Below are 20,224 nucleotides of genomic sequence, written 5' to 3'. Positions count from 1 at the left end.
ACTTCAAAGATTTATTCTTATTGTATGCCATTTTTGTAATGGCTCTTGTAGCTAAGCTCTTTTCCCATCTCCTAGAATCTCTGTAATAAGTATAGCGCGTGTATATTGTTACAACCACAGCTTGTGAACTAACAGAGCTTGCTTAATTTCACCAACATACAGGACCACCTGTAACCCCAGCACAATCCTATGGTTTATTTTATGGCAGTTTTTCCACTTCTTCTTTGCTTCCCAGAGGACAGCACAGAAAAGGGTAGATATTCAGCATCCTGAGGATCCATCCGTCTCATTTTGCTACATTTAATTGCACTTTAAAAAATCAAAGGTAGGCTTGGAGATCAGTATGTAAGACAAGGGACATATCTCTACTGCTCTGATTGTTTACCGGTTGAGTATTTTACCTGTCATATCATCCCCAATATATTTCTGTCCTAGTATCAGCAATGATGGAAAGAGCTGGAGAACATGTGCTTATCCTAGACTGCTCAACAGTGCACTCAAGATGAAATATATCTGCCAATATTAACATGTTTTTCTATCACCCTTCAACCTGGCTGGATGACAGGCAAATGCAAAAGGCTTCTCTTGCAAGTTCCTTGACCAAACATTTTATCACAAGCCTTAAATTAATTGCTTCAGGAGAATGAAGACACTGGTTAAAGGCCAGGTATGGTGAAAGCTGCAAAAAGTATTCCCTGTATTGTAACATTGATGACATCCTACCATTTGAGGATTATTCAGTCTTTAAATTCACTTTAATCCTGACTCAGAGCAGTAACCGAGATCTTTACCCCCATGATGTGTGGTGGTTGCATCCTGGCTTAACCTTATTACAGACAGAGATGAGACCATTACATTTCCCTCACTTAGGTTCAAAACACTGTCCCAAAGACTAAAAGGCCAGACAGCCCTCTGTTAACCCACCAATAATTCTAAAACTCCAGAGAGCTTGCAGATTCGAGGCAAAAAAGAATTTGAACAAAACAAGCATTCAGGTGCCTTTAGTGACCATTTAGGGGCTGGTCCACACTAGGGGGGGAAATCGATCTTAGATACGCAACTTCAGCTACGTGAATAACGTAGCTGAAGTCGAATATCTAAAATCGGATTACTCACCCGTCCACGCCATGCGGGATCGATGTTCGCGGCTCTCCGTGTCGATTCCAGAACTCCGTTGGGGTTGATGGAGTTCCGGAATCGATATAAGCGCGCTTGGGGATCGATATATCGCGTCTAGATTAGACGCGATATGTCAATCCCCGAGCAATCGATTTTAACTCGCCGATACAGCGGGTAGTCTGGACATGGCCTCAGATGTCACACCCATCACAAGAAATCACTCACTGTATTTCTATTTTACAGAAACACCATCACATCTGATAGTTTGATGGCCTCACAGCCGGCAACACACCAGGATCCCCACTGGTTCCACAAAGAAGTAATATTGTGGCCAAAGGAACAGCAATCCTCCTATATTATGTAGTTAAAAATCCATTTAGTCATCAACTTAAATACAGTATGGGAATTCACAGCCTTTCCACCTGGTACCAGTACCTTGAAAGTTTAAGGTAGCAGTAGGAAGAGGACCTGGAGAAGTCAGCATTGCACCTACCTCCATATTACAATCTACTAGTAAAGAACCAGCAGAGCATGCAAGGCAGGAGAACAAGTACTTGGCACTCAACAAGGAAGCTACAGCAGAATGCTGAGCAAGGAGGTGACAGAGCTATTCCACCTAGTACACATCCCCTTGGAGACTGTGACTGTCACTGCGTCGCCTACACAAAAGATGAGCTCTTCTCTTTAAGAAAAGTAATTAGAAGGACACAATAAAAGGGTTTATGTTCCCACTGACATTGGACAGGCTAGAGTCCCTGCCCCCCCCCTTTTTTTTTTTAAATAGTAAATTGTTAATAAGAGCTCACCGCTTTCTGGGTTAAGCCTTCCAGAGAGATTATGGATAACTGTATTTTTTAAAAGTCACTGAATGGAAACAAGTAAAAGCTAGAGATGAATCATATGTGCTGCAGTGTTCGCAGCTTCTATTCAAAGGAAAGCAGCACCTATTTTGCTCAGCACAGCACTGGTAACAGTCACACAGTGAGAAGAGATTTGTTCCCTGTATAATCTAAGCCACAGAATTAGAAATAAGGTTTTTAATTAAAATTGGCATTTCTGATCCTCCTGCTGACTGACAGCCTCTTCCTCAGACTGCTAAACCAGTTTCCAAGAAATGGCAAAAAGAAAAAAAAAAGTCTGGCAAACCTATAAAACCTGGATTTGATTACTCTGCACTGGGGATGGTTCATATAACAGGGTACTGCAGAGAAAGGCAAGAACAGACAGCAGATAACCTGCTAAGGACATTTTCCCCATGATTATAGTAAATCACAATTAAGACAAGATAGGAACTAGTTTTCCTCAGCCCACAAGCAGGACAATTTTAAATCAGAAGCTTTATTTTCAGAAGGGATGTCTACTCTGGAACTGAAAGTTGTAACTTCCACATTGAGCAGATATGCCCATGCTAGCTCTGATTGAGCCAGTGCACTAAAGATAGAAGTGTAACCACAATAGCGCAAGTGGCAGGAGGGCCTACCCACTCTGAGTACGTACCTACAATCCTGTCTGAAACTGTACTCAGTAGCAGCGGTTTGAGTGACAGGAGGGCTAGCTGCCCAAGTATAATCCCCTCTGAAACCATAGGTACATGCTCAGGGCTGCTGGCCCCTCCCACTGCTTACGCTGTTATGGCTACATTTCTATTTTTAGCACACTAGCTCAAAGTAGTGTGTGTATTTCTACTTAACCTGGAAATTGCACCTTCTAGTTCCACTGCAGACATACCCAAAGAGTCCAGTTTCTACATGAGAAACAGTACATATGCTTCAACATGTGCAGCTTTCTTTGAACAGAAGCTCCTCCTGAGAGGCCAAACTCAGCTTTCAGCATTAGCAAAGGTTCTTACCCCCGCTTCAAGACAGAAAGGCCCTGCGTCAGGAAAGCTGTACTGGCCAACGAGGAACAGTTTCCCAATGGGTTATAAGGAGTTCATCCTGGTGGTAGTACTGTACCTTCAGGAGGCTCCTCCCGCAGATGAGGGGGCAGTTCTTCACTGGTTGTCTCTGCTTCATCTTCCACCATCTGTGTTTCCGAGCTGGGTCCCTATAGGAAAGAACAGCAAGGAGGACTTAATTTTAGAAGAACCACCACAAGAAGGATTAAGGATTGGAAAATATGCTTTATAATGAAAGGCTCAAGGGGCTCGATCTATTTAGCTTAACGAGGAGGAGGGAAAGAGGTAACGTTTTATTTACCCTAGTTTACATTAAGGTGAAACTCAGCCGGAGAAGTTAAGTGAAGTGACATGATCACAGTATAGAAGTACTGTATGGAGAGAAGAAATTTGATAAAGGGCTCCTCAGTCTAGTAGACAAACTTATACCAAGAACCAACCACTGGAAGTTGAAGCTAGACAACTTAGACAAGAAATAAGGTGCAGATTTTTAATCGGGAGGGTGATTAGCCATTGGAACAATTTATCAAGTGCTGTAGTCGATTCATCATCACCGGAAATTTTTAAAATCAAGATTGGATGTCTTTCTAAATTATATGCTCTAGTTCAAATGGAAATTATTTAAGTCCTATGGCCTTTTATACAGGAGGTCTCACACTCAGACTTTAAGGTCAGAAGGGACCATCGTAATAGTCTAGTCTGATCTCTTGCTCAGTTGCAGGCCACAGAACCTCACCCACTCCTGAAACAGACCCATAACCTCTTGCTGAGTTACTGAAGTCCTTAAACCATGATTTAAAGACTTCATGTTACACAGACTCCACCATTTACACTAGTTTAAACTTGCAAGTGACCTGTGCCCCATGCTGCAGAGGAAGGCAAAAAAAACCCCAGGGTCTCTGTCAATTTGAACTGGGGGGGAAATTCCTTCCCGACCCCAAATATGGTGATCAATTGGACCCTGAGCATGCAGGCAAGACCCACCAGGCAGATACTCCGGAAAGAATTCCCTGTAGTAACTCAGAGCTCTCCCCATTTAATGTCAGACTAGATTATCACAATTGTCCCTCCTGGCTTTATAATCTATGAATGAAAAAGGCATAAAGGAGGCCAAGGGGCATGAAGTATTTTCAAGGCAAGGCTGAGTGAGCTAGTTTAAAGTCTAGTAGCCCAGTGGACTATCAAAAGCTAATTTTGATTACCCACCTCAAGCTATACATGTAAATAGGATACAAAACTGATTCTCAAGCACAATAGCATTTTACCAGATTCTTTTCCATAGATTCATAGACTTAAGGTCAGAAGGGACCATTATGGTCATCTAGTCTGACCTCCTGCACAATGCAGGCCACAGAATCTCACCCACCCACTCCTGGAACAAACCTCTAACCATAGCACTCAATTCAATACCAGTAGTCCTGGGGCCTTTCTAATCCCTATGATTGATATGTTCATAACCTCACATCAGTATGCCACAGGCTACCAGATTTATCGGACCCTGGTGACAGTCACTTATAGTTAAGGTTGCAGAACAGTTTCCATAACCACTCTCACTTTTCACACATGCAACTTACAAAAATGGACGTGAGATTTCCCATGATTTACGTGTGCCTAAAAGCTTTTTTGGTTGAAGGTCAAAAAACAAACAAAGCCTCTTCATCTCTTTTTATATTATGAGAAAGTGAACAAAATACAGACTTCCCTTTAAAAAAATTCTAACTACAAGATTTTCTTTTATTTTTGGCACAATCCTACAGTAAAAACAAGTGAAATCTGAAGTTTAGTGTGGACAAGAGTCTCATTAGAGAACTGGGCTTTTGCTCGCTTTGAAAATAACTGTGTTTGATTTAACGAGAGATTTGATTTTTTTTTTAATCAAACATATGAACATATGCGGCTGGAAATTTACAGTGGTTCACTTAAACATAGGTGTGCTGCTAACATGCTTACATTTACGTTCAATGAGCTGTGGATTTTTTTTTCCCAATTCGAAAATTAAATGCTAGAAAGTGTTATTATCCAACACTAAGACTGTGTTGCATGATCTTTTCCATCTTCCAGCTTATTGAGTTTAAGACTAACCCTGCAGTGTTGCACATCTGTTGTAAATTGTGCGTGGGAGCGTACAGAATGTGCACTATTTTTTACTTCCATTCTTCTTGTTGAACAGGTAGCTTAAATACTCAGCTACTTAGCCACAGATTTAACATGACAGACAGGAAAAGAAAATTGCATATTACTTCATCACAAAGGGTCTGTTATTAAAACAGGCAAGGTATGCTACTCTGTCATATTAACACTATGTTTGCAACCTTGACTTCTGCATACTGTGACTTGTGCAATTTTTACTTGCGGCATTAATGTTAATACAGTTCCTCAAGCAATTTGCTGTAATTAGTAACAGCGCTTACATAGCACCTTACATCTTCAAGTGAAGGCACTGTATAAACATTAAATAATCGCACCTCACAAGAACCGTACCAGTCCCAGGGGTAAAGCTTTATTTACTCCAGCTTACATTAGGGTGAAACCAAGCCAGAGAAGTTGCACTAGGCTGTCACAGCCATGATTAATGCCCAGGAGTTCTTGGCTGGTAGGCCCATTCCCTGATAGTCCTTTTTGTTCACCTTAGGGATCTGGGATAGATTTTGAGAAAGGTAGAAATTCTGGACTCTGGCAGTAGCTGAATACACAATATTTAATATGAGGTTTTAGAAGACACCCATTCTATATTACCCCTCCTGCCATCTTTAAATATCTTGCTCCAAATTCATCATTTTTTTGCCTATTCATGCCTTAAGGAGAAGAAAGAGGACTGGACCACACACCCCCACTGGCAAAACTGAAACATTATTTGTTTATATAAGACTGTGTCTATCTGGAGCTCTAGAAGCAAGTGCAGACAACTGACAATGACACGGACAGAAATCTAGCAGGACCAACTTTATATTATGACCGTCTCAAAATAGCAAAACTAAAATGTTCTCCCTGCATCACCTCTGCGTCCCTTCCGCACGAGAATGCCTGGGATAAACAGATTAGCTTTTAAAATGTGCTCTGAAGATGAACAGTTTCCACCAGCCCCTGATTACCAAAGTCCTCTATCCTCTACCAAGAGTCATGCTTAATACTCCTTTCCTCTCTCTCCTTCATTCACAGGAATTTTTGCGCTGTTTTTCATGGTACCGCTTTGGCCATAGCAACCTACACAATCCTGTTCACCAAGCTACCTCTCTTGCCTCATTCAAATCCCTCCCAAAATGCAAGAGCATCTACACTTTTGTAGAAAGCATAGAAAGGTTAAAAAAAAGTTAACTGAATGATGGAAGGGGAGGGAAGAGAGGGTCTCTAAAACAGGCAGAACTCAACCATGTAGAACTTGCAGATTAAGGCAAACAATTGGAATGACACCCAGAAGTGAAATGCACACCAGTGCAGTACTCTAAATACAATTGTAATATGCCTAACTAGATAGCCAGAAATGGCAATAAGATATAAATGTAATAAACACTTTTTTCCTCCACCTGTAGACATATTTTCTTAATGGGTTTAATTCCCTGTGAATCAAAAGTATTTTCATGAAAATATCTTCATAGATTAGCCAGTACTGTTGGGGGTGAAATTAGAGCAGCTGTATATTTCAGCGGGTCCAAGAAAGAGAATAATTGGAATCAGCTAATTTGCTGATGACTTAGTTTGGAAGATAAAAGGATTTTCTTAAGCATTTGATACCTTCAGTTCAAAATTGTGCATATTCCACAATGTCAAGCACAATCCAGTGTTAGTTATTTAGTGCCTGATGACCCATTTTGATTTACAAACCAAATCAGCAAATCTAACAACCCCACATTCTCACTCCTTAGTGGACCTTTCCATGAACAACCCCATATTATTAATAATTATTATTATTAGGAAATAACAGTTCAAACAGGAGAAATATGCTTAATATAAAAATATTAAACCTATTTGCCAAAAACACAGACTTTACAGAGGAGCTCCCACACCATCGGCCCCTCTGTCAGATAACATGAGTGAAAAATCACTACACTCAAATTTGGCTGTAAGAGACACCACTATCAGCGTCAAAGCCAGAGATTCTTCACTTTTTGCAGCTGCTTTGCACCTTTTGTCTTTTACTTATGTACACAGAGAGTGCAAAATGCCACCAGATGACAGCATTTTACATTCACTTTGCACAAGTGTATGTGATGATGCAAAGCATGGCATGGAGAATCAGGTTCTCTCCATTAAGAAGCTAGTTAGACTACAGCAGGCCGCAAATATTTGCTGTTTATCCCGATGGCAATTCTGGTCTGTATTAGATGCAAGCCTACTCTAGTCCTGAACCATGTGTTCTAGGAGGAAAAAGACAGAACCAGCTGTGATCATGGCAGAGGCCAGTAAAGATGTTCTTGTATCGTGCTGGCCTGCCAGCACAAACCATGGGCAAGACTGAAAAAGTTCCTTGCAGTCATCCTTTCCCCATTCAACCCAGACTAGAAGAGTTGTTGCCAAGGACACAGGCTCCTGAGAAAAAAAGTGATTGAAGAGAATTATTCCTGTTCAACTATCTTAGTATCTAGTAGAGCTAGTCAGAACTTTTTGAAGTTTTTTTTCCTTTGGAAAATGCTGATTTGGTGAATTGAAACATTTCATAGAAACATGTCACTCTCCACACAGAAAAATTGTTTTAAAAGAAAAAATTGAAAAACAGTATTTTGAAAGGTTTTGCATAACCTTCTTGGAATAGAATGTCTTGTATTTTCCATTTTGAAATGACTATTTGTTTCAATGTTATATTATATAATATCAAATAAAAAGTCTAAATTGGAAAAGACGGTTACTCACCTTTGTAACTGTTGTTCTTCGAGATGTGTTGCTCATAGCCATTCCAGTTAGGTGTGCGCGTGCCGCGTGCACATTCGGCGGAAGATTTTTACCCTAGCAACACTCGGTGGGTCGGCTGGGCGCCTCCTGGAGTGGTGCCGCTATGGTGCAGGATATATACCCCTGCCGACCCAGCCACCCTTCAGTTCCTTCTTGCCGGCTACTCCGACAGAGGGGAAGGAGGGTGGGTTTGGAATGGATATGAGCAACACATCTCGAAGAACAACAGTTACAAAGGTGAGTAACCATCTTTTCTTCTTTGAGTGCTTGCTCATATCCATTCCAATTAGGTGATTCCCAAGCCTTACGTAGGCGGTGAGGTCGGAGTGAAATGTGGCAGAATGAAAACTGCTGAGCCAGAGGCTACAACATCTCTTGACTGTTGAACCAGAGCATAATGCGAAGCAAAGGTATGGACCGAGGACCATGGAGCTGCGCGACAGATCTTGTGGGTAGGTACACGAGCCAGCAAGGCGGTAGATGAAGCCTGAGCCCTGGTAGAATGCATGGTGATGTGGCTTGGGGAAATACGAGCCAAATCATAACAAGTGTGGATGCACGCCATCACCCAAGATGAGATCCTCTGAGAGGAAACAGGTAGGCCTTTCCTTTGGTCTGCTACCGTGACAGAGAGTTGGGGCATTTTATGAAATGGTTCTGTCCGCACAATATAAATGCAAGCGCTCTACAGACATCTAGTGAGTGCAATTGTTGTGCCCATTGCGTTGAGTGTGGGTAACATGAAAGGCCGAAACCACCTTAGGGAAGAAAGCCGGGTGTGGTCGTAACTGCACATTGTCTTTGTGAAACATAGTGTACGGCAAAACCACCATAAGAGCCCTGAGCTCGGAGACTCGTCTGGCCGATGTAACGGCTACGAGGAAAGCTGTCTTCCAAGACAGGTATAGCAGCGAGCAGGTTGCTAACGGCTCGAATGGGGGAGACATAAGTCTGGTTAAAACTAGGTTGAGGTCCCAGGTTGGGGCTAGGCGGCGTACTTGAGGGTGTAAGCACTCCAAGCCCTTGAGGGACCTCGAATCCATAGAGTGTGAGAACACGGAATCACCACCTTAGCCTGGGTGGAAGGTAGAGATAGCTGCCAAGTGTACCCTCAGCGATGACACCACTAGGTCCTGCTGTTGAAAGCCAGAGGTAGGCCAAATAGAGGGGATCGAGACCTCAGTAGGAGTAAGATTGAGCGTTTCGCACCTGTAGGAGAAACGCTTCCACTCGGCCAGGTACGTTGACCAGGTGGAAGGCTTCCTGCCACCCCGGTTTAGTCACGCAGCAGCCACACCGTGAGGTGAAGAGACTGCAGGTCCAGGTGACGAAGCCTGCCGTGGCCCTGAGTTATGAGGTCTGGGTGGAGTGGCAGGGTAATTGGGTTGGTTATTGACAGGTCGAGCAACGTGGTGTATCAGTGCTGCCTGGACCACGCTGGAGTGATCATGATGATGCGTGCTCTGCCCCTGCAGGACCTAATGTACCAGCGGGAACAGTGGGAAGGCATAAAGGAGCTGGCCCTTCCACGGCATCAGGAATGCATCTGAGATCGATCCTGAGGAGAGACCTTGGAAGGAGCAGAACATCTGGCATTTCCTGCTCTCGCGGTAAGCGAACAGGTCTATGTGGGGAAAAGTCTCTACTTCTAGAAAACAGAATGCATCACATCGGGGCAGAGCAACCACTCGTGAGACAGGAAAGACCTGCTGAGTTGAAGCGCCAAGGCGTTCCGAATGCCTGGGAGAAAGGACGCTACGAGATTCATCGAGTGGGCCAGGCAAAAGTCCCAGAGATGGATGGCCTCCTGACAAAAGGGAGAGGACCATGTCCCTCCCTGGTTGTTTATGTAGCACATGGCCGTTGTGTTGGCTGTAAACACTGAGACACCATGGCCTCGCAGCTGCTGCTGGAACCCCTGGAACACCAGGCGGACTGCTCTCATTTTTGGGCATTGATGAGGAATGCCAGCTCCCAAGAAGACCAAAGGCCTTAAGCTTGAAGGTGACCGAGGTGAGCACCCGAGCCGAGAGATGATGCGTCCGTCGTCAGGGGCAGTGAGGGCCGGGGCGGATGGAACGGCATCCCTGCCCACACCAGGGAGGGAGTTAGCCACCATTCTAGGGAGCGTAGGGTGCTCAAGGGAATGGTGACTATCATGACCATTGGGTCCCTGTCCGGGCGGTACGCCGAGGTGAGCCAGACTTGGAGAGGATGGAGGCGGAGCTTGGCGTGTTTGGTTACAAACTTGCAGGTAGCCATGGACCCAGGAGACCGAGACAAGTGCGAGCCAAGGTCGTTGGGAAAGTCTGCAGACCTCGGATGATTGTTGCCATCGCCTGAAACCGCGGCTGTGGTAAGCAGGCTCCGGCTAGGTCGGAGACCAGGATAGCCCCTAGGAAGTCCAACCTCTGCATGGGAACCAGAATAGAATGCTCTATAGTAATCATCAGGCCTAGACGTGTGAATAGGTCCGTGACGATGCCCACGTGCTGAGTGATTTGTGTCTCGGAGTCTCCTCGGATAAGCCAATCGTCCAGATATGGAAAAACGCGTATCCGACATCAGCGAAGGTAGGCGGCGACTACGACCATACACTTGGACAATACCCGTGGGGCTGCAGAAAGGCCAAACAGCAGGACCGTAAACCAGAAGTACTGACGGCTGGCTAGAAAGCGGAGGTATTTCCTGCGCGGAGGGAAGATGGCGACGTGAAAGTACGCGTCCTTCATATCGAGGGCGGCATACCAGTCTACAGGATCCAAGGACGGGATAATGGTTCCCAGGGATACCATGCGGAACTTCAACCTTATCATAAACTGGTTGATTCCTCGCAGGTCTAGGAAGGTCTGAGACCTCCGTTTGAGTGGGGGACTAGGGCATAATGGGAATATAACCCGTTGCCCCTTTCGTCCCTCAGCGTCTGCACCTCTTGTAAGAGGAATTGCTCGTGAGAGGGGTCCCTGAAGGGGGACAGGGTTGAAACAAATTGGAGGTGGTACCCATGCTCCACCGTGCGCAGGACCCAGTGATCTGAAGTTAACTGGGGCCACGCCAGGAGAAAGTAGGAGTGGGATCCCGGCCTGTGACTGGTACACTGCCCTTGGGTGCACCTTGGAAGGTTCGTCTTTGGTCCTAGTGGCGATTGCGAGGGACCTTGACCTTGGCCCTCTAGGGGTCCTGACGTTTGTCTGCGACCATCTCGGCCGCGCCGTCTGCCAAAGTCCTGTCTCTGGCTAGGCACAGAGTACGGCGGTGTGGCTGGGGACGGAAAGGCCTGCGTTTGGTCGCTGGCGTATGCACGCTGAGAGAGTGCATTAGGACCCTGTTGTCCTTCAGGCTTTGCAGCCTGGGGCTGTCTTTGCCGCAAAGAGGCCTTTACCATCAAATGGTAAGTCCTGAATGGCATACTGCAGCTCCGGCTGGAGGTTTGAAACCAGAAGCCCTGAGATGCACCTCATGGCAACACCCGAGGCCAGAGTCCCGGCTGCTGACTCCAACGAGGCCTGGAGGGATGCTCTGGGCACCTTTTTCCCTTCCTCCAAGAGGGCAGCAAACTCTTGGCGGGAGTTTTGAGGGAGAAACTCCATAAACTAAACTACCGCCACCCAGGTGTTATAATTATAGCGGCTAAGCAAGGCTTGTTGCTTTGCCACCCAGAGCTGTAAGGCCTCTGCAGAGTACACCTGGCGGCTGAGTAGGTTCATTCGCCTAGCCTCCTTCGATTTCGGGGCTGGCGCCTGCTGGCCATGCCATTCCCTCTCCTTAACGGACTGAACGACTAGTGAGCAGAGAAGACGGACGGACAGACAAGTAGTCGTACCCCTTAGAGGGAACCATACCGGGTCCTCTACCTCCGGGACCTCCTCCACCTGGAGGTCCATATGGCGTGGAACCCTCCTTAGGAGGTCCTGATGGGCTCTCAGTTTGTTGGTGGGCACATCAGAATCGCGGTCCTGAGCATAAGATCTGCCCGCGTGGGATGACACGGATGCGTGTCTGGATGGCCATAGAGGTGCTAAAAAAGCATGGGCAGAGTCTCTGACTCTATCGGACCTTGCCCAACTCGACACCGGGGACCGGTACCGGGAGGCATACTGCTACCTGGAACAAGATCCAGACCTGCAACCAGAGCGGTGCCGGGAGGTCGACCGAGATCTCGAGGCTCGAGGTTGGGAGAGGCTACGGGAGTCACGGTACCTGTAGCGGTGCCGGGAGTTGGAACGGTGCCGATACTAGCGGGTTGGCGAACGGGATACCGACCAGTGTGGCGAGTGCTACCGGTACCAAGGAAGAGAACAGCACCAGGACTGCAAGTGGTGTCGGGTGTGCCGACAGGACCTGGAGCGTCTGCAGGACCGTGATCATGAACGGTACCGCTCTGCTGTGCTGACAGAGGATGGTCATATCAAGGGAGGCTTGCCAAGAGACTGTATTACCCACACCGGCGGTGCCGGGGTCAGGCAGCATCGACTCTGTCATGGCAATGAGATCCCTCGCCGTTGGGAATGTCTCCGGCGTGGAGGGAACAGTAGGCTCAACCACAGTGCATACTGGGGAGCTGTCAGGAACCGGATTCGACGGCCCTCATGGGACCGGAATCGACGGTGCCGACGTCATCAGAGCCTCGGCAGGTGTCAGTGCCGGGCGATCTGACTTAGACGAGCTCTCTGGCTGCGGTGCAGGTGGCACGGAAGCAGCAGGAGCAGAGAGCTCAACCACGGTGCGTGCCGGGGAGCCGTCAGGCACCAGCAGGAGTCGTAGGCTTTCTCGACCTCGGAAAGAGGGATTGGTTCAGAGTCGACTTCGGTGCCGGCCGGTGCCGAAAGGCCTTGGCAGTACTGGCGGGGTCTGGTGCCGAAGAGGCGCTTCTGCCCGCCGCTTGATCATCGCTCGGTGCCAAAGGTGGAGGAGTAAGTGAAAGTCCCACTCCTTTTTGTTCTCGGCTTAAAAGCCTTGCAAATGGGTCACTTAGCTGTGAAGTGTGATTCCCCGAGGCACTTCAAACAGGAGTTGTGCGGATCTCCCGTTGGCATCGGCGTCTGGCAGGCCAAGCCTGTTTTAAAACCCGGTGAGCCGGGCATGGGCTCCGGCACCAGGTGCGGGGAAGGGGCTACTCCCTGAACCCCACTAACTATTACTAAACTAAATATGTTAGTAAAGAAAAAACATATAACTATACAAATATATATATATATTATATAAATATAAAAGGATTATAACTACATAACTATATACACAAGAACTACGAGTAGCTAGGGAAGTGGAGGTCAGCTAAGCCGAGCTCCACTGTTCCAACGACCGACACGGGCGGTAAGAAGGAACTGAAGGGTGGCTGGGTCGGCAGGGGTATATATCCAGCGCCATAGCGGCGCCACTCCAGGGGGCGCCCAGCCGACCCACTGAGTGTTGCTAGGGTAAAAATCTTCCGACGAACGTGCACGAGGCGTGCGCACATCTAACTGGAATGGATATGAGCAAGCACTCGAAGAAGAACAAAATGTTTTGATTTTCTCAAAAAAGAAACATTGCAATCAACCCAAAGCATTTTTGCTGGAACTTCATTTGACAGAAGTTTTGAAATTGTTGTTGTTGATTTAATTTCTTCCATTCCAAACATAACAAAAATCAAGAAATCTGGTTCCCATCCAGCTCTAATATCTACTCCGAGATCTACTCTGATCTGCCCAAGACAGACTGAATAAGAAATAGCCAGGACAAATATAAGTGATCTGTTATGCATCTATATTTGTCAGTCTCCACTGAGGAGTTAATGACTAATCTCACATACTAAACAAGAATGTGTACTGTTAATCCTGTATTGGGACTACATCATTAAAACATCTGACAACTACTTGCTATTGAAAGCTTAAAGGTTAAAAAAGCACATTTAAAAGGTTCTCAAAACTGTGACAAGAATTATTGTTTAATAAGATTATACAGTCTTTTTATAATGTTCCTTGCCTTTCTAGATTAGCATGTTTGAACTCATTTACGAGGTTCACTGTATAGCTATTGCTGCTAATTTGGTAATGTATCTGTCAAAATCTAGTAACAAGTTGAACCCACATGTCCTGCAATTCCATAATCCACTGGCATTTTCTTTGATTGCTGCAGCTGTCTTGAAGAAATTGGGAAAGGAGATGTGGGGAATAATCAGGGCTTTGTCTTATATAGGCACTTAATACTGGTACTGTCCCTATAAAAATCAGGACACCTGGTCACCCTAGTGTGTAATGAACTACATTATAGTTATAGATCTGCAAAACCACACAACACTGCTGGGTGCAATCACTCTTCCTTGGGTCTACAAGTACTGCAGAGGCAAACCTTGCTATTTGCTCTAAAGCTCCCGTTCTGGCGGGTCACACAACATCTACAGGCACCCAACTACTTGTCTTTGGAAGAGAGGCTGCTGGGCTCTGGGGGAAAATGTCTATATCTGTACAAGCATCATTTAAACACTCTGGGTTAATGTAAGCAACTCATTCCAAGTACTACCGTTAGATTTTTTCAGTGCAATTTGTAAGGATAACAGATAGTGCAGCTCTAGTTAAGAGTCTGTCCCCATCTCCATTTCAGATGCCTTTATTTCTAAGAGTGTGCCTACACTTACTGCTCTGCAGCAGCACAACTGCACCGGTGCAACTATGCCATTGTAGTGCTTAGCAAAAAGACGCTACCTACGCTGACAGGAGAGCTTCTTCCATTAGTGTAGATACTCCACCTCCCCATGAGATGGTAGCTATGTGAAAGAGAGAAGCCCTTCCATGGACATAGTGCTGTCTGCACAGGGAGTTTGGTATAACTGCATTGCTCAGGGGTGAGGACTTTCCACTCCTGAGCGACGTAATTATATGGACATAAGTTCGTAGTGTAGACCAGAGCTAAGGGCACAATTACTGATTTTTTTTTTAAAGTTGAATGATTGATTGACTCCCACCTTTTGTGTGATAATCATATTACACCTACCTGGATGAACTATCAATATGCCAATAAACAATCAGGAATTTAAAGAGGCACTGTCAAAGTTGTTAGACCACAAACCTGTCTGAACTAGTTACACACCCAGATACTTTTTATGCAATGCCCATTATCAAAGTGTGTAGTAAATAAATATTGCTCTGCTTTCTACATATGAGATCAGAGATGAGAAGAACATGAGGAAAGAAGTTACGTGCATACATTTTAGAATATTTATACAAACATTAACATTAGCAGTAGGATGCTGTGATGAAATGCACCCCTGTATTCACATCCTACACACTACTGTAATAATCTTTGTATAAAATGTGCCCTGTGAAGTATGATTTGAAAGCTAATAACTTAGTGGTCAAAAATATCATGGTGAAATGTAGGTAGCAACATTGTGCATGAAGTTGTGTGTTAAAGGCACATGTTCAAACTCACACTGCCCCGATTAGGCAGAACTGGTCAAGCAGGCCTGTCTTAAACAAAGGGATGTGTGTTTACCTCAGTTTGCATATAAAATGTAAACACAGTGTCCTTGGACAGCAAGAGGGGAAAGAAAGAAGACAAATACAATCTAGTTTTCAGCATACACAGGTGAAAATAAAAAGCATGAAGCCTCCTTCCTCCATCAGACTCCATGTCTCCTTGCTCTCAAACTGGAAAGAACTTTAATGAGGGGTCACGCTCAAGAAAATGCTTTTTAAAGGGTGACTGAACTATAAAATAAGTGACGCGTAAAAAACACCCCAAGTTCTCTCTCCCTGTCCATCTCTCTCTTTTCATTTAACATGAGAAAAGAAACAGCTGATGGACCATGGGAGCAGATTCTGGCCTGAGAATTTGGTCAGCAATGTACTGAAAACCTGTAGTAAGAATTTTATCTTGAACCAAGTCTAGCATGTTCATTTTAGTATTATGAAGCATTTTACCTTTATTTTTCTTCTAACCATTTCTGACTTAACACTTTTACTCTATTAAAGACACATCTCTTTGTAGTTAAATAAACTTTTTTTTATTCTTCAATCAAAACTAATCTAGTGATGTGAATTGTGTGAGTAATTCCATTTAAAGTGGCAGACTGCTGCATCTTGATCCCCTTAAGAGGAGCAACAGACCTTATATATATGGACTGTCCAGAAGAGGGCTGGGCAGTGCAGAACATTTTTTGGGGGGGGAAATCCAGGACTGGGAGTGTGTTGGTTCACCCCACAAGTAGTAATCAAGGTTGATAAAAGCTTGAGTGTGGCTGGTGTTTACTAACAGGCTACTGGGCTCAGAATTACTGGACCAGGGCTGTGGCTATACACAGACACTCAGGGTGTGTTCTGCATGCTGTTTGCGAGGAGTCCACGTTGGGAGCCACAGCAGCACACCATTGTGAGGCACTCCAGGGCAGGGTGACACACCCCTCATCACTGGTCTGAATTGCATCCCAAAATGTCAGAGATGTACAGAACTATAGTATACCTATTCTGAGTGGAAGAAATAATTGGGATAGTCCAGACACTGTCATGTGGTACATAAAAGGTAACAATTAATTTTAACAGCGACCGACACACTGCAGGTCATGTTTCTGGCCAACTAAGTTTGAGTCAATTCAGTTAAAGATAACTCAAGCCTGTACAAAGGAATATGTAGCCAGTTGTGGAAGCAAACCTCTAACCTCATAGTAGAAAAGCATCTGAAACATTTAGGTCAGCACCACCGATGTCCCATGTTAAGGGTCACGTACTTGCTCACTACATTAAAGAACTTTATCATGAGCAACATATGAATTTGGATACATTTTATTTCCATATAATGCGTAAGGCATAATCCCAAGTAATTAGTGAAAAGAGTCCTGATATTTGGTGCTCTAAATTATTTCAGTGGAACTAGAAATAGGGTGGAGAGCTCTGGAGAAAACACTTTTAATAGAAAACAACAATTAAGCAGAAACCCTACAGGGAGTCTCATTAGAAGTTGCTGCAGGAGCCTGTTGCCCTATATCCTGACTGCACTGCACATCTATTGACTTTAAAGGGCAGTTCTGACTCAAGCACTGTGGGTCTCTGAACACTAATTTAGCAGCTCACAGTTGCTTTAGAAGAGAGGCATTCTTCTGCCAAATCTCAGCTGGCCTGGCACTCTTATGTATTTGTGGATGTAAAATCTGCTGGTATTCTCATGAGAAGCAAAGAGTAAAACAAGAGGCCAACTACTGACTGCAGCATAAATACACAACCAGTTCTGGTTATATTACATATTTTCTCCTGAGCTACTACACTTCTGAATACAATTTTGCAGACCCTCTGTGTTATACTTGTTATTTTAAAAGTATTTTTATGAAATATATTTCACTGGTACTGTACTGAGCCAAGGAGTGGGAGAAGGTAAGAAACTTCTCTGGAGACCATGAATTATGATTGAGACCAAATGATTTCACCTTGGTATTCTGGCAGTGCAAATAGCACCTATAGTAATAGAAAGTGTCGGGCAAACTTAACAAGGCCCTGTTTTCTGCTGCTTATAACTTTGGCAATCTAACCGAAATTTTCTGTGCTGAGTATATGTCTCAAGTTGAATATTTTTGGAAAATCTTCAGCAAAAATGATTCAGCCTCTCTAGATTGAGTATTGGATACATTGATTTGCCCACATAAAGTTTACAACCATTCTATTGAGAAATTCTACCATATCCATACTTTGGAACAGGGACTTGAAATTTGACAAGGGAATCACCTTGGCAAAATGCACATTGCTGATATCACCACCATGAAAATTTGTTCCATTTAGGAGTCTCTGAAAAATCTCTGTTCATATTTGTTCCATAAAAAGACTTGCTAGAGTTTGACAGTTAAATTTTCCCAAGATTCCATCTCTGCACCACAGCGCATCCTGGGCTAAGCAGGATTTTTCGTGCAATCATTTCTCCTGGAAGTCGCAGCCACTGCGGCACAAGAATTGAGAGCAGGGAAACTGTCACCTGTGCTCTCAATGCTCTCCATTATGGTGCCCAGGCAGCACGCAGGAGAAAGTAGCCGCCACCTGACTGAAATGCAGAGGGATGAGAAGTAAGGCCTGGGAGGTAGGAGGAAGATTGGGACAGGGACAAGGAGCCAACGGGAGGGGATAGAAGGGATGACAGGGACTGGAGTTGAGGCTGGTGCTGGGATGAGGACAGGCTGGATGGGCTGGGGCAGAAGGAACTCAGACTGCTTGAAGGACAGAGTTTACAGTCCAAGGATTGCTAGGCAAGGCTGAGAGCTTTCTAACTAGGCTCTAGCCTGCCATCCTTTGATACCCAATCTCTTTAGAATTCCCTGATGAGGGGGTGGGGCTAATTCAGAGAGAAGCGGGTTTAAAAAGCCAGTTTGTAAGCGATCGGCAGGGCTAGCAAAGAGCAGCAACAAATGTGAATTTTGCAAGGGAACGCGAAAGCATGATACACTTAACAAACATCATCTAAACTTAGGCCAATAACCCACCCATCCCCAACACACACACACACACACACCCACACCCCAAATTAAAAAAAAATGAACTACCCAGTTTATTGCACTGAATGCAGCATGTATGATTCCCTACCTTGTGGGCAGATGGCATATGTGTGCATTCAGTACAAGCAGCTCATGGCCCTCAGAGACACTATGGGCTCTAAAGACCAGATTGACTGAACTGGTGGAGCGAAGGGAGACAGATGTATAGACAAGACTTTCTAGTAAACAGCAGAGCAGTCCCACATCCAGTCTGAAAGTCTCTGTGCTGTTGAGGAGGGTCTGGAGCAGAAGGAAATGATCCCATAATTGGGACCCTTCTTCCAGACAATGGCATGGCATCCTCTTGTATGGAGGATTCCTCTCTGGGGGAGCAGATTCCTGTTATTAGGAAGGAGACAGGTAATAGTAATGGGGGACTCAATTATTAGAAATATAGATAGCTGGGTTTGTGATGAGCAGAAGAACCGCGTGTTGAATTGCCTTCCAGGTGCAAAGGCTGCAGATCTCTCAAGATATCTAGACAGATTTGTGTGCGGTACTAGGTAGCAGCTAGCGATCGTGGTACAATGACATAGCAAAAGATAGGAGAGAGGTCCTGGAGGCCAAATTTAGGCTGTTAGGTAAGAGAGTAAAGTCCAGCACTTCCATGGTAGCATTCTCTGAAATGCTTCCAATTCCACATGCAGGGCCAGTTAGACAGGCAGAACTGCAGGGTCTCAATGCGTAGATGAGATGAAGGTGTAGGGAGGAGAGATTTAGATTTATTAGAAAGTTAGTAAAATACAGGTAGGAAGTAAAGAGAACAATCAAATGAAAAAAAGAGTCCCATTCAATTGCATCACATGAAGACACGCAACTAAATATTGACAAATTTTATAAGTGCTTGTATACAAATGCAAGTCTAAATACTAAGATGGGTGAACCTGAATGCCTGGTATTAAATGAGAATATGGATATAAATAGATATCACAGAAAACTGGTGGAATGGTGATAATCAACGGGACCTGGTTATGCCAGAGTACAAAATATATAAGAATGAAGGTGTAGGTCTATGCTGGTGGGGGAGTGGCACTATATGTAAACAAACAAACAAAAAAGTCAAATACAGTAAGACTCTTAAATTAATCTAAAAGTAACAGAGAATCTTTATGGATAGAAATTCCATACTCGCATAAATAAGAGTATAACAGGAATATATTATTGACCACTTGACCAGGATGGTGACTGTGTTTGTGAAATGCTCAGGGAGATTAGAGAAGCTACAAAAAAAAAAATAGAAAAGCCAATAATAATGGGAGATTTCAATTATCCTCATACAGACTGGGAACATGTCACCTCAGCACAGGATGCAGAGATAAAATTTCTAGACACCATCTTCTTGGAGCAGCTAGTCCTGGAACCCACAAGGAGAGAGCCAATTCCTGATTTAGTCTTAAGTGGCACACAGGTATAGTCCAAGAGGTAAATACAGTTGAATTGCTCAATAATAACAACCATAACGTAATTAAATGTAAACATCCTTATATTGGGGGAAAACACCAAAAAAAAAAAAATTCCACCACAGTAGCATACAACTTCAAGAAGGGGAACTACACAAAAATGGGAAAGCTAGTTAAATGGAAATTAAAAGGAAAGGTGCCAAGAGTGAAATGCCTGCAAGCTACATGGAAACACCATAACAGAGGCTCAAATTATATGTATATCCCAAATAAAAATACAGTAAGAGAACCAAAAATTTCCACCAGGGCTAAGCAGAGTGAAAGAAGCAGTTAAAGACAAAAATACATCTCTTAATAATTGGAAGTCAAGGCCTACTGAGGAAAATAGAAAGGAGCACAAATTCTGGCAAGGCAAGAGTAATTAGCCATGCA

The 20,224-nt window shown here is 44.6% G+C and overlaps 1 protein-coding gene across 4 annotated transcripts in view; it reads right to left on the bottom strand.

Annotated features, from left to right (window-relative positions):
- The window catches only part of TMEM263 (transmembrane protein 263), a 348,456-nt gene that overhangs the window by 300,327 nt on the left and 27,905 nt on the right, over window positions 1-20,224 (bottom strand). For 2 of the 4 annotated variants that reach the window (XM_050955545.1, XM_050955546.1), the window contains exon 2: window positions 3,075-3,165. In XM_050955545.1, the coding sequence (XP_050811502.1) occupies window positions 3,075-3,134 (60 nt within the window). In that variant the 5' untranslated portion in view covers window positions 3,135-3,165. Of the gene's footprint in view, window positions 1-3,074; window positions 3,166-20,224 lie in introns of those variants that run through there. The other 2 variants (XM_050955550.1, XM_050955551.1) reach the window with 1 other exon arrangement.

The sequence above is a fragment of the Gopherus flavomarginatus genome, chromosome 5 (genome assembly GCF_025201925.1).
Source record: "Gopherus flavomarginatus isolate rGopFla2 chromosome 5, rGopFla2.mat.asm, whole genome shotgun sequence".
Classification (NCBI taxonomy): Eukaryota; Metazoa; Chordata; order Testudines; family Testudinidae; genus Gopherus; species Gopherus flavomarginatus.
Note: the sequence above shows the minus strand (reverse complement) of the source record. Positions and strands in the feature narration are given on the sequence as shown.